At 51.2% G+C, this 14,110-nt stretch overlaps 1 protein-coding gene across 3 annotated transcripts; it reads right to left on the bottom strand.

Moving 5' to 3' along the window:
- Positions 1 to 70: 70 nt before the first annotated feature.
- Positions 71 to 13,630, bottom strand: ZNF71 (zinc finger protein 71). Of its 3 annotated transcripts, XM_070387057.1 has the most exons (4): positions 13,414 to 13,598; positions 11,385 to 11,455; positions 7,121 to 7,334; positions 77 to 2,213 (listed from the first exon to the last, which is right to left on the bottom strand). In XM_070387057.1, exons 3-4 carry the CDS (start codon positions 7,147 to 7,149, stop codon positions 824 to 826), a joined length of 1,419 nt encoding a protein of 472 aa, XP_070243158.1. In that variant the 5' UTR covers positions 7,150 to 7,334; positions 11,385 to 11,455; positions 13,414 to 13,598; the 3' UTR covers positions 77 to 823. The 3 variants fall into 3 exon arrangements, with proteins under 3 accessions (XP_070243160.1, XP_070243158.1, XP_070243159.1); XM_070387058.1 differs by lacking the exon at positions 7,121 to 7,334 and having other exon boundaries at positions 81 to 2,213; positions 13,414 to 13,593; XM_070387059.1 differs by lacking the exons at positions 7,121 to 7,334; positions 11,385 to 11,455 and having other exon boundaries at positions 71 to 2,213; positions 13,414 to 13,630.
- Positions 13,631 to 14,110: the final 480 nt, after the last annotated feature.

The following is a 14,110-nucleotide window of genomic DNA, read 5'->3' as shown; positions in this document are numbered from 1 at the left end:
TGAAAAGTTTTATTAAAAAAAATTTGAACAGACCACCATGAGAAACTTTGGCATCTGAAGCAGTTACTGTTATTGCTAGAAAAAAAAAATCCCCCCCCGCCCCACGAATAACTTGCCAACTTCCACCGCTTATTAGCCTGGGGTGGGGTCCGGTCTTCCAGAACGGTTTAGCGAGACTGCAGCGGGGCTGGGATGTGGAAGGATGAAGAGTCCCCCTCTAGATCTTAGGGAGCTCACAGTGGCCACCTTGTTAGGACTAGACCGCGGGTGTGTGTGCCAAGAGGAGAAATGTCCCCACGCTCTTATCCAGACACCTCCTCCACGCCCTTCCCCACCGTACTATCGGAACGGAGACCGGAGGCTGGAAACGCTCCAGCCCGGCGCTTATTTACTGAGAGCTTGGATCGGAACTCTGGCGCCCTGGGTTCCTGGTGCTCCCCTAGGTTTCCAGCCACATTCAACTTCGCAGCGTTCGCAGTACTGGGCACGGAGGAGCTTGCCTTCTGGTCCGTGGGTGAGGACGCCGGGCCAAGAAGGAGAGCGCGTAAACCTGAAGCCGGTCCTGGATCCCCGCATTCTAAGACTGTGTGGAGCTGCGCCACCCTGGGCCCCCAAGTCACAGTGCCCCCTCTTACAGCCGAAGTAAGGACCCGCCCACCTGGTGGAGGTTCAAGCTAAGGACCCCACCCACCTGGCGGAGACTCCGAGGTTAGGTCCACGCCCACCTGGTGGAGGCTCCGCGCAGAGGACCCCGCCCATCTGGGGGAGACTCCGAGCCTAGGACCCCGTTCACCTGGTGCAGACTGGGGGGCGGCCAGCCTCCCTAGACGTGGACCCTCAGGTGCCGCGTGAGGTTGGTGTTCCGACTGAAGGTCTTCCCGCACTCGCCGCACGCGTAGGGCTTCTCCCCGGTGTGGATCCTCTGGTGCACGGTGAGCGAGGAGTTCTTGATGAAGGCCTTGCCGCACTGCGCGCATCGGTAGGGCTTCTCGCCCGTGTGGATGCGCTGGTGCTCGATGAGGTAGGCGCTCTGGCCGAAGGCCTTCCCGCACTCGCCGCAGGCGTAGGGCTTCTCTCCGGTGTGGCCCACCTGGTGCACCACCAGCGACGAGCGGCCCGTGAAGTGCTTCTTGCAGACGGGGCAGGAGTAGGGCTTCTCGCCGGTGTGCAGGCGCTGGTGCTGCGTCAGGGCCGAATTCTTGCTGAAGGCCTTGCCGCAGCGGCCGCACTCGAAGGGCTTCACGCCGATGTGCAGCCGCTGGTGCTGGATCAGGTAGGAGCTCTGGCTGAAGGCCTTGCCGCACTCGCCGCACGCGTACGGCTTCTCGCCCGTGTGGTTGCGCCGGTGCAGCGTCAGCGACGAGCTCTTGTTGAAGGCGCGGCCGCAGTCCCCGCAGGCGTAGGGCTTCTCGCCCGTGTGCGTGCGCCGGTGCTCCGTCAGGTGCATGCGCTGGCTGAAGGCGCGCCCGCACTCCCCGCACGCGTACGGCTTCTCGCCCGTGTGCGTGCGCCGGTGCACCACCAAGTGCATGCTCTGGCTGAAGGCCTTGCCGCAGTCCCCGCACGCGAACGGCTTCTCGCCCGTGTGGACCCGCTCGTGCTGGGCGAGGGACGAGGTCTTCCGGAAGGCCTTGCCGCAGTCACCGCACGCGTAGGGCTTCTCGCCGGTGTGCGTGCGCTGGTGCACCGTCAGGTTCATGCGCTGGCTGAAGGCCTTGCCGCAGTCCCCGCAGGCGTACGGCTTCTCGCCCGTGTGCACGCGCCGGTGGATGGTCAGCGACGAGCGCTCCAGGAACTGCTTCCCGCACGCGTCGCACCGGAAGGGCTTCTCGCCGGTGTGGATGCGCCGGTGCTTCGTCAGCGACGAGCTGCGGCCGAAAGCCTTGCCGCACTCGCTGCAGCCGTAGGCGCTCTTCTCCGCGTCCGGCCTGGAGGGGTTCCCGAGGTCCGAGTGACCTGCGAGGCCCTTTCCCCGCATGGCCGACCTGGGGGGCGCCGGGGGGCACTCGGGGGCCGACTCCCGGGAGGTTCCCCGTCGTCCCTGACGGGTCCGAGCGCTCCCCCGCGGCGTGTCCACGAGGTCACCCTGCATGAGCGCTCCGCCCAGGGCGGGACCCCGGCCCCGTGCCTGGCGGGCCCTTCTGCGGATGGTCCGTCTTCCGAAATCTCCTCCTTCGGGCCCGCTTCTTTCACTGCGGGCCGAGTGTCCACGTCTGGAGGGGGAGGAGGAAGAGAGGAGGAAACGCGCGGGGTTAGTGCTGGAAGGAAGGGATTTCCCAAGCCCGGGGATAGATAAACCGCGGGGCACAGACGGAGACTCTAAAAGCCGAGCAATGCGCTGGCGGCACACGCGGCTCGAGCGGGCAGAACCGACCGAGGAGGGGAGCTGACAAGTGGTGTCCCTTTGGGAGCTCGGAGGAGGGCAGGGGGCGGGCCAGGAGGCTCGCAAACCCGTGTAAGGGGTTACTGCAGGGTCCATCCTGGACATCCCCTACCGGTTAGGCTTCTGGGAGTATCAGCTTTTATTAGAAAGGATACCAGTACAGCTGCGGTTGGTGGCGTGTGAAGGTTACCCCGTCTTCCAGCTCCATCCCTCCCCACCCCGCCTGGCGGGGGGCCTCACTCCCATCCTCAGATGCCCAGTTCTGGGGCGCAGGTACCCCCGTGGGCTGGCTCCAGACCTCTTCTTTTCACACATCCATCCCTCCTTGCGAATCATGGCCAAGGGGTCTCCAACCCCCTCCTACAGGAATCCTGCTCATTTCTATTTCCAGTCTGAGTTCCGTTAGTGGGAACTCTGTATCCTAGACCTAATGGCTCCATTCCTGACATTTAAAAACTGAGATCTTACACAACGTCATGAAAAGTGTGAGGATACAGTCACTAAAATCCCTTATTTCTATGAGGCAATAAAAAGCATATGAATCCCCACCTGGCCTCACCAGCACTAGAATCTGAGAACCCTTCCGCTAAGTGATGCCAGACCTTCACAGTCTGGACTTAAGTAGCTTCTTCTTTTTTAAAAAATGTACTTATTTTTAATTGGAGGATAACTGCTTTACAATATTGTGTTGGTTCAGTATCTTCTGTATGCTGATGCCTCTCAAGCCTATGTGCCACCCTTCCCCCCCCAAACTCTTTAGAGTCCCTTGGACTTCAAGGAGATCAAACCAGTCAATCCTAATGGGAATCAACCGTGAATATTCATTGGAAGGACTGATGGTGAAACTGAAGCTCTAATACTTTGGCCACCTGATGCGAAAAGCCAAATCAATGGAAAAGACCCTGATGCTGGTAAAGATTGGGGGCAGGAGGAGAAGGGAATGACAGAGGATGAGATGGTTGGATGGCATCACCAACTCGATGGACATGAGTTTGAGCAAACTCCGAGAGACAGTGAAGGACAGGGAAGCCTGGTGTCCTGTGGTCCATGGGGCTGCAAAGAGTCAAATACAACATAGCAACTAAACAACAGCAAGGGACACTGTTCCATGTCAGTGCCTACGAAGAGTGCTCATCTTTGAAGAACATGGTTTCAATCATATGGCTACACCTTGATATGTTAGTCAGTCTTGTATAGGTGGGCATTTAGGTCGTTTCTTCCCCTCCACCCCCATGGAAAACTTTGCACACTTAGAGAAAGATTTCTTAAAGGATAGATCTCTAAAAATGGAATAGTTGAAAATTTGGCTGATAATGCCAAGCTGTCCTCCAAAAGAGTTGTCCCAGCATTATACCCCTAAAAGGACAGAGTCCCTTTCTGATAACTTCATAATTCAGGCTATTGTTCTTTACCATCTTTGTGTACCTCATGAGCAAAAACTATTTCTTTGGCTCAGTTTTATTAATAGTTCTTTGACTACTGCTGCTGCTGCTAAGTCGCTTCAGTTGTGTCCGACTCTGTGCGACCCCATAGACGGCAGCCCACCAGGCTCCCCCGTCCCTGGGATTCTCCAGGCAAGAACACTGGAGTGGGTTGCCATTTCCTTCTCCAGTGCATGAAAGTGAAAAGTGAAAGTGAAGTCGCTCAGTCGTGTCCAACTCTTCACGACCCCATGGACTGCAGCCTACCAGGCTCCTCTGTCCATGGGATTTTCCAGGCAAGAGTACTGGAGTGGGGTGCCATTCTTTAACTACTAGTAAGGTTTAAAGGGGCTTCCCTGATGGCTCAGCAGGTAAACAATCCACCTGCAATGCAGAAGACACAGGAGACATGGGTTTGATAACTGGGTTGGGAAGATCCCCTGGAGAAGGAAATGGCAACCACTCCAGTATTCTTGTCTGAAAAATGCCATGGACAGAGGAGCCTGGTGGGCTACAGTCCATGGAATCACAAAGAGTCAGACATGACTGAACAACTAAGCACAAGGTTTAAAAACCTATTATAAAGTGTGATCCCATGTATTTCCACATCTATGAATTGCATTCAGCCTTTTTCTTATTTATTCTTAGGAGCTCTTTATATAATTATAATCCCCTCTGAAGGTTAGGGTTTCTCTGGTGACTCAGACAGTAAAGAATCTCCTAGCAATATGTGAGACCCGGGTTCGATCCCTGGGTCGAGAAGAACCCCTGGAGAAGGGAATGGAAACCCACTCCAGTATTCTTGCCTGGAGAATTACATGGACAGAGGAACCTGGCGAGCTCCAAAGTCAGACATGATTGAGCTACTATCACCTTCACTTTGAGCTTCCCTGGCGGCTCAGATGATAAAGAATCCGCCTGCGACGTGGGAAGACCTGGGTTCAATCCTGGGTTGGGAATATCCCCTGGAGAAGGGAGAGGCAACCCACTCTAGTATTCTTGCCTGGAGAATCCCATGGACAGAGGAGCCTGGTGGGCTACAGTCCATGGGGTCACAAAGAGTCGGACACGACTGAGTGACTAACACTTTCACTTTCAATCCTTTGACTGCTATCCATGTGGTAAATATTATTCCCCATTTCATCATCTGTCAACTTTAGTTTTAGCTTTGAGTAGAGTGATTTCTACATCATTACATCTGCCCATCTTTTATCTCTTTGTAGTCCTCATGTGACAGGCTGATGGCAAGTAACTCAGCAAAGCGGCCCCTCACCCAGCGAGACCAGGTTCTGGAGGTTCCCCAGCATCACGTCCCTTCTGGGCAGGCTCCAGCTGGTGCCACTCTTCCTGGGTGAAGTCCACAGTCACATCCCTGAATGTCACTGACTCATGCAAGAGGAAACCCACAACCACTAGCCACAGGGCCCTCCTTACAGAGGTCTGGAGGAATGGATGGAAAATCCGGGAGGGTTTAGGAAAGGCACACGGGATGTATCTGAAGTCATTTCAACAAGGACCTGCCCCTCGCTTTTCTCCATGCCTCATTATTTGGGGATGGCCCTCTGACAGAGGAATAAAACAAATGTGAGGCTGTTTAGAGCAGAAAGTCACAGACTTGAGTGACAGAGAAGGAATCAAAGGTAAAATGATCATAACCCAGTGAATCAACATATTCATTGCTGTGTGTGTGTTAGTCACTCAGTCGTGTCTGACTCTTTGTGACCCCAAGGGCTATAGCCCGCCAGGCTCCTCTGTCCATGGAATCCTCCAGGCAAGAATACTGGAGTGGGTAGCCATTCCCTTCTCCCGGAGATCTTCCCAACCCACGGATCGAACCCAGGTCTCCAGCATTGCAGGCAGAGTCTTTACCATCTGAGTCACCAGGGAAGTCCCAGCAAAGGCAGAAAGCTAGATGGAATCCAGTTATTCACTGAGGAGGCCTGAGCCTCTACCAAGCTGTAGGCACTGAGTACCTCACTCAGTGAGGAGACAGACATGGGAGGTTTAAGAACTAGTTCCTCACAGGAGCGGCAGGTGAGAACACCGGTAAGTGACCCGCAATCTGGTCGATACTGTCATGAAGGTACAAACAAAATTCTCCAGGTTTCTGAGCAATGGCAGCTTTAGGGGGCATCTGGGAAGACTTTGGAAAGGTGGCACTGAGTGTAGTCTGTGGGGGAGGTTCAGTGGTCGGGGCCTTGGGGGAGATTCTGGAGGGAGGAAGAGCTTGGGCCGGGACCTGAGGCTTAAAGGGCAGATTAGACCATTGAGGAATGGTGAGAAGTTCATGAGCTGGAAACCTAAGCGCCTTTATGAGTGAGCTGACAGCCCTGGGGCTGAAATGACTGTGGCTGAGCAGAGCAGATGACGACGACGATGCTGGTGATGGTGGTGAGAATGGTAATGGTGGTGATGACGATGACGGCTGTGGTAACAACAATGGTAGTGATGACGATGTGACGCCAGTTGCAGGTCACCACATCACACGAATCACTTCACAGGCAGTTGCTATGTGCCACCCCCCTCCCTGTACTCACCAGGTGCTTGTTCTAAGTGTTTGTTACAGGGCAAATTATGCTCCCTCCACTCCAAATCCATGTATTGAAGTCTACCCCCCAGCACCTGAGAATGGGACCCTCTTTGCAAACAAAGCCATTGGTTAAGATGAGGTCCTACTGGAGTAGGTGGGCCCTAATCTGACTGGTGCCCTTACCAAAAGGGGAAATGTGGACACAGGGACATACCCACGTGGAGAACACGGTGTGAAAACTGGAATTGTGGTGCCACAGCCCGGGAACTACTGGAAGGTGGGAGAAAGGCCTGAAACCGACCCTCCTCTGGAGCCTTCTGCAGGCGCGTGGCCCCACCACCTTAACTTTATTCTATTCTCGTCTGTCCATTTGGCTGCACTGGGTCTTCGCTGCAGCACGTGGGCTCTTTGTCGTGCTGCCCGAGTGTCTCTAGTTGTGGCGCCTGGGCTTAGTAGACCCGAGGCGTGTGGGATCTTAGTTCCCCAGCCAGGGATCACACCCGCATCCCCTGCACTGGCAGGTGGACTCTTAACCACTGGACCACCAGGACTCTTAACCACTGGTCCCCCAACACCTTGATTTTGGACTTCCAGCCTCCAGAACTGTGAGAAAACATTTGTTGTTTAAGCCTCCCTCTCCGTGGTACTTTGCTATGGCAGCCGTAGCAAACCAAGACATCTGCCCTGCTCATTACTAATTCCCCAGTGGTTGGTACAATGCCTGGCATATAGTAGGCACTCAGTTAATAGTTCTTTTTTAAAAAAAGAATCTATTTCTTTATTTACTTGGCTGCGTGGGGTCTTAGCTGAGGCATGCTGGATCTTCAGTCTTCATTGCGGTGTGTGAGATCTATAGTTGTGGCATGCAGACTCTTGGCTGAGGCATGCAGGCGCTAGTTCCCTGACCAGGAAATGGACCCAGGCCCCCTGCCTTGGGAATGCAGAGTTTTAGCCAGTGGGCCACGAGGGAAGTCCCTCGATGAATAGTTCTTGAATGGATCTATAGGTAAGGAGGCCATAAGGATTAAATGAGTTAATCCATGTTTGATGCCCAGCATATAGGAGGTGCTGAATTACCATCAGCTACTGTTACTGCCACCCACTCCACAGGTCCTTGGCTCTCCCGAGTGCTCTAAGTCCCCCACCCTGTGGACCCTGAGCTGACTTAACCTCCTGAGAGGAGGCCTCACCTCCTGGCCAGTCCTGTCATGGATCCATGTGCCCGCCCAGGGGCTCTGGGCTCATAAAGGGCCCCCTCTGCCTCGTGGGTCACTCCTACTGGATAAAGAAGCGGTACCAGGCAGTGGCTGAGAGCGTGGGCTCAGGAGCCTGAAAGCCTGCAATGAAATCCTGGCTCTACGCCTCAACGGCGGTGTTTCCTTGGGCAACTGCCTTAACATCTCCGAGCTTCATTTGCTCAATGGGCTTCATAATAACCATATCTGCCTCTGTAGTTGTCATGGAGTGGAAAGGGGGAATGCATACATGGTTCCAGCATAGTATCTGGTGTGGCTGGAGTAAGTTCTCAGTGAATGTCAACTATTAGATTTTATTAATTTTGACATTTGATTTGTATATTTTATATATGTATTAGTAGTCATTATTATTATATGATATTATTATTTGGTTCTTTTGCCCATATGTCCTTTGGCCAGTCCTGGTAATAATTCTTTTTAAAAAAACACTTTATGAGGTATGAATGACATAGAAAATCTGTACTTATTTAGTTAATACAACTTGATAAGTTTGGAAAGTGTACACCCATGGAACATCACCACAATTGAGGCCATAAGCTTATCCATCACCTCCAAAAGTTTCCTCCTGCCCTTTGTTTTTTAATGTCTTCAGAGAGTCTTCTCTTAGTATGCCCCATCTCAGTGCACTTGCTCACTACATAATGTATTTACTGAGCAGCCTCCACGCTTTGTGTTTGGGCTGTGGTGCGGGGGTGGAGGTGTCCACTGAATACACGATGGACAGTCCTGGAAGTCTCAGAGCCAACACCGTACAGCACAGGACGCTGCGGGGCAGACAGCAGGGGCCACTTTCCTCTGGACGGCTGAGGAGACTTCCCTGGAAGTAAAGTGTAGCCCCAAAGCATCAAACCTGAGTTTTTTGCATGTGCACATCCAAGGCCACTCATTCTAGTGCTTCATCTGTCTTGGTTTCCTGTCTAACAGCACAAACCAATTCACCACAAGGAAAACCTCCCCAAGTTCCAGAGGTGAAGATAGGCTCTATTTTTAAAAAAATCAGAATTACACTAGATGTGATTAAGGAAAAAAAAAACACTTTAAGAAAAAAGCCCCGCTATACTGAAACAAAAACAGTTGACAAGTCCTTCTAAATTATGTAGGTAAAAGAAGAAGTCAAGACAATAATCACAGACAAGTGAAAAATGAAGACATCATGGTGCAGTTGTTTTGGAAAATAATCTGATAGTTCCTTAGACGGTTAAACAGAGTTACATTACAACCCAGCAATTCCACTCCTAAATATACACCCAAGAGAACTGAGAACCTGTGTTCAAACTAATACGTGAACTGCAGAATTCCTAGTAACCAGAAAGTGGAAACAACCCAAATGCCTATCAACCAATGAATGGATAAATAACACGTGGTCTAACCACACAGTGGAATATTATCCAGCCATTAAAAGGAATGAAGCACTGACATATATTAAAATGTGGATGAACTTCAGAGCAAATCCAGAGACGAAAAGTAAATGACGGGTTGCCAGGGGCTGGTCAATGGAGGGAATGGGAGAGGGTGCCAGTGGGGACACATTTGCATTTGGGATGATGAAAATGTTCTCAAATTGACTGTGGTGATGGTTGCACAGCTCTGTGAATATACAATAAACCAACAAGTTGTACTTTTTGTGGTACGTGGGGTGTATATTGATACAAGTGTATTAAGGCACAACACATCAGAACTTAGGTAAGTGAACTGACACATTTAGACATTAAAATAAATTCCAGGTGGATTCAGAAGTTCACTGTTAACATCGAAATGATAAACGGGAAAAAAAGAAACAAAATACAAGTGGTGTGTGACCTGTATTGGATGGAGAAACCCTTTCACAGCTTAAAAACAATGGAAGGCACCAGAGGAGGACAGAGACTCAATTCTGAAAATAAGAAATGCTTTTGGGCGCAAAAAATAGAAAATAAGAAATGAAAAGCAAAGCTGGGAAGTATATTTGCCACAAATATTTTCACACACACTTCTTTAAAATCTTCAAGGATACTAGGATTCCTGGAGACTGGGAAAGCACAGGATAGATCATTTAACCCCCAAGAGAAATGGCTAATAAACATTTTTAAAAAATCAAACCTCACTAAGATACAGATAATGTTACTCAGAAAAGATCTTGTGACACCATTTCTCATCTATCATGCTCAAAGCTTATAGCATTTGTCACTTAAATCCATTTATCCATACATCCATTTATCACTTATATCCAACTTGCAGTGGCTCTGTGCCTGCCAATGCAGAAAATGAGGGTTCAATCCCTGGGTTGGGCAGATCCCCTGGAGAAAGCAATGGCAACACACTCCAGTATTCTTGCCTGGAAAATTCCATGAACAGATGAGCCCGGTGGGCTGCAGTCCATGGGGTTGCAGAATCAGACATGGCTGAGCACGCACACACATGCACAATAAATACCCAACAGCCATTGAAAACTGGAGACAAATAAGTACCCAGCAGTGGGGGAACGATTAAGTAAGCCAGGTACAGCCCCAAGATAAAATTTCTATGGAGTCATTAAAACAGAGTTTCCCAAAGAGTTTTTAACAATGTAGAGAAACGTTAAGGATGAAATCTTCGATGAAAAAGCAGGAAAAAAAAAAAAACTGCTCAGCTGGGATGATTCATATTTTTGCGAAACAATATGTTTCCAGAGAGAGAAAGACACGACATTCAGGGGTGGTTACCTCCTGGGATGAAATCCAGGGTTATTCTGATCCTGTCTGCTCTACTCTTCTGGATTTTCTAAGTTTTTTTTTTTTTTTTTTTTGGCTCCACCACGTGGCATGCAGGATCTTCCCCAACCAGGGATCGAACTCATGTGCCCTGCACTGGGAGCACAGAATTTTAACCACTGGACCACGAGGGAAGTCCTGGATTGTCTAAGCTTTTTATGATGATCATCTATTTCCTAACCTTTGGGGAATTTTCTTTTATGATACATTATTTACAGCATTGAGAAATGATTTTTAAGAAGTCAAATCCACCAATACCAGATGGACCTGAGATGCACTGCTTATGCACCCAAACAAGTGATATTTGTAAAGTTTTCAAAGGCTGGGGAAATCATTACTGATTAAAGTGGGATGTAAAAAACAAAGCTCCAAGATAAAAATAGCAGAGCCAATTCTGGGTCAATTTTAAAAACTAATCATCAGAGAAGACAATAAATGATACACAAATAATCCACATAGTTATCTCTGGGTATAGGCACCATGGTGAATATACTGTCTCACCTACAGGTTACTGGATTTTCCCTATTTTCTATAAAGAGTATTTGCATATTTTTATATTGAGATATTTCTGGGATAAAAGCAAGTTTAGTGAAAAGTTCAATATACAGCCATATATGTACCACCTTTAAAATATCAGGAAACTTTATACTGAGAGTGGGGACGCCCGCCTGTGTGCGGCACCTAGAGTGTCCTCCCTTCCCGGGGGGTGACTGCTGGCTGAAAGGTGTGGGTCTTGTTCCAGCGAGCCTTGTACACATTTAAACCTTCCCTTTCCAGGTGCCCTCCTGCATCTCCTGAGGGCCCGCAGGGCAGAACTGGTCACTCCCCAGCTGTCCTGACCTCCTTGGTTGACCAAAGCCAGTGTCAGGGGCAGGCAAGAGGCTTCGGGGTTTGAAGAGGGCAGAGTGGACAGAAGCATCACCCCTGAGCACCAGGTGGGCAGAGCCCCCAGGAGGTGGGGACATAGGCCCTGGGCAGGTCTAGGGGTCAGAGGGTCGTCCCTGGGCAGAAGCCCAAACCTGTGGGCTGAGCCTCTGGAAAGGAGAGGCAGGCGGCAGGACTCACCAGGGCCTCATCAGTCAGCAGCTGGGTGGCTACCCTCCACTGCCCACAGTGACCGAACGGCAGGCTGTGGTCTGGGGAGAGAAAGGGAGGCACGGTGAGAGGCCAGGCCTAGGTCCGTCTCACGGTGCAGACAGGACAAACACACACATGCCCCCAGAGAGGCAGGAGGGAGGGACACACACACACACACACACACACACACACACACACACACACACGTTAACAGCAAACACTTGGAGGGACACGCACACACACGTTAATAGCAAATACTCAGGTGCTTGCCACCCACCAAGCACTGGACCAACATCTCTCACTTAATCCTCCTAATACCCCTGAAAGGTGGGCACTATTTCCACCCACCCCATTTCACCATATGATATCTACATGTGGAATCTAAAATACGACAGAAATGCACATATCAACGAAACAGACTCACGGAGCAGACTTGCGGTTGCAAGGGGGAGCAGGAGCTTCAGGGAAGGATGGACTGGGAGTCTGGGGTTAGCAGATGCAAACTATTATATAGAATGGAGAAACAGCAAGGTCCCACTGTACAGCACAGGGAATTACATTCAATATCCTGTGACAAACCATAATGGAAAAGGATAGGAAAAAGCACATAAATGCGTAACTAAATCGCTTTGCTGTACAGCAGAAATTAACACAACATTGTAAATCCACTGTACTTCAATAAAAAAGAGAACGTTATCAATTTAAATGTTGGTCCCCATACATTTTAAACAGTGAAATTTCAAATAAAAAAGCAATATAATTATTTTTTTAAAAGAAGCCCCACTGTATATCACAAAGGATCATAAACACACAGGCTGGTGTCTTTCACAAACCTCAGCGCACCATGCCTTGCACACACAAACGCCTGAGCAAGCCCTCAGCAAAAACGTCCTCTAGCTTAAAATTCTTCCATGGCTTCCCACAGGCATTAGAAATCAGGAGTCTTCACCACTGCCCACGTGGCCCTTATGGTCTGCCCTGAGGACCTTCCCTCTCCCACTCTACTCCCCTGCAAACACTTGGCCTCAGGTGCACTGGCCTTCGCAGCTGCTGTTCCCTCTGTCAGAAATGCTCTTCCCTTGGCTGGCTCCTTCTCACCGTTAATTCAAATGTCACCTCGTGGAGAAGTTTCCCATTCCCAGGGCCCCAAGCTCAAGCATTAATAGCAACCACCCCTCACCCTCTGCCATCTTCTTATAGCCCGCATCATTGCTGACAACTGTCTCTTTAAAAAGTTATTTTCAAGCTTGTCATCTGTCTTCCCTCCCCAAGAATGAAAGCCCCAGGGATGCAGAAATGATCATATGTGGATTGTGATTCTGGCATCCAGCTTGTTGTTGTTTAGTCGCTAAGTCACGTCTGACTCTTTGGAACCCCTTGGAAAAGTGACAGATGAGACAGGTGGACACCTGGATGACACTCTCACAAAGACACCATGGACAGAAATAAAGGCAGACACACAACTAAGGATGTGGACACGGGTGGTCACCCAGGGATGTCCCCCAACAGGGACAGGCAAAGACTAGACAAAGGGGACACCCACACAGACCAAGACAGGCACACACACACACCGATGTGCATACAGCCACACACACACGCAGACAGGGATTCGCCTCCTTCCGCATCCCATCAGATTAGGTTGGTAACGGCTTCCTGACTCCAGGCTTCTTCCCCGCCTCTCGCTGAGCCGGCACGCCCCTCCCCTGAGCCCGCACACCTTCCCCTCAGTCCACCGGCCCTCGCCCAGCCCGCCCGCTCTCCCTCGGCCCTCAGTTCCCAACTGGGCCCTTCCGCCCCTCCCCTCAGCGCTCCCCTTCAGCCTTCAATTCCCACCTGCACCCTCACGCCCGCCCCTCGGCCCTCTCCGCCGGTACACCCTCCCCTCAGCCCTCAGTTCCCGCTGGGACCCTGGCGCCCCTCCCCTCACGCCCCTCCCTTCAGTCCGCACCGCTCTTCTCGGGACCGACCCCGCCCACTCCCCTTCTCCCGCCCCTGCCCCGGCCACCGCCGGACTCACCCACTGCGCTCGGTCTGGACAAGGATCACCGCGCTAGGCGCGCCAGGCCGCGCTGCGCCTGCGCGGTCGGCCCGACCACACTTCCCAGAAGCCCGCGCGCGGAGCGGAACCCACCCGAGACCCGACCGCGCCTCTCCACTCCCAGAGGCCCGCGCGGCACTGGAGCCGCGGCCAAAGGAAGTTGGATAGGAAGAGGGGAGGAATCGAGGGCTGGGAAGAGAGAAGGAAAACGGAGACTGGAGGAAGAGAGATGGGGGAGGGGAGGGCAGAAGAGTGGAGAGCAGAGGGTTTGCTTAGAGAGGAAGAAGGGGGAAGGAGAGAAAATTCCAGAAAAGGAGGGTGCCAGGTCCACCCATCTCCTGGGCTGGACTGAGGGATGGTTCTGGGCAGCTTACTTCAGCGTGATGTTATACAAAATAGGTGAATTATAGGAAATTTGGGAAACATACAGAGATGCAAAGTAACAAATGATCATAAGAAAAATACAGTATTCACCCTTTTTATTATGGCTTCCCTTAGAGCTCAGTTGGTAAAGAATCCACCTGAAATGCAGGAGACCCCCCAGGTTCGATTCCTGGGTCAGGAAGATCTGCTGGAGAAGGGAATAGGCTACCCACTCCAGTATTCTTGGTCTTCCCTTATGGCTCAGCTGGAAAGGAATCTGCAATGCGGGACACCTGGGTTCGATCCCTGGTTG

This window comes from Bos mutus, chromosome 18 (genome assembly GCF_027580195.1).
Source record: "Bos mutus isolate GX-2022 chromosome 18, NWIPB_WYAK_1.1, whole genome shotgun sequence".
Classification (NCBI taxonomy): domain Eukaryota; kingdom Metazoa; phylum Chordata; class Mammalia; order Artiodactyla; family Bovidae; genus Bos; species Bos mutus.
This window is presented reverse-complemented; position numbering and strand designations above follow the sequence as displayed.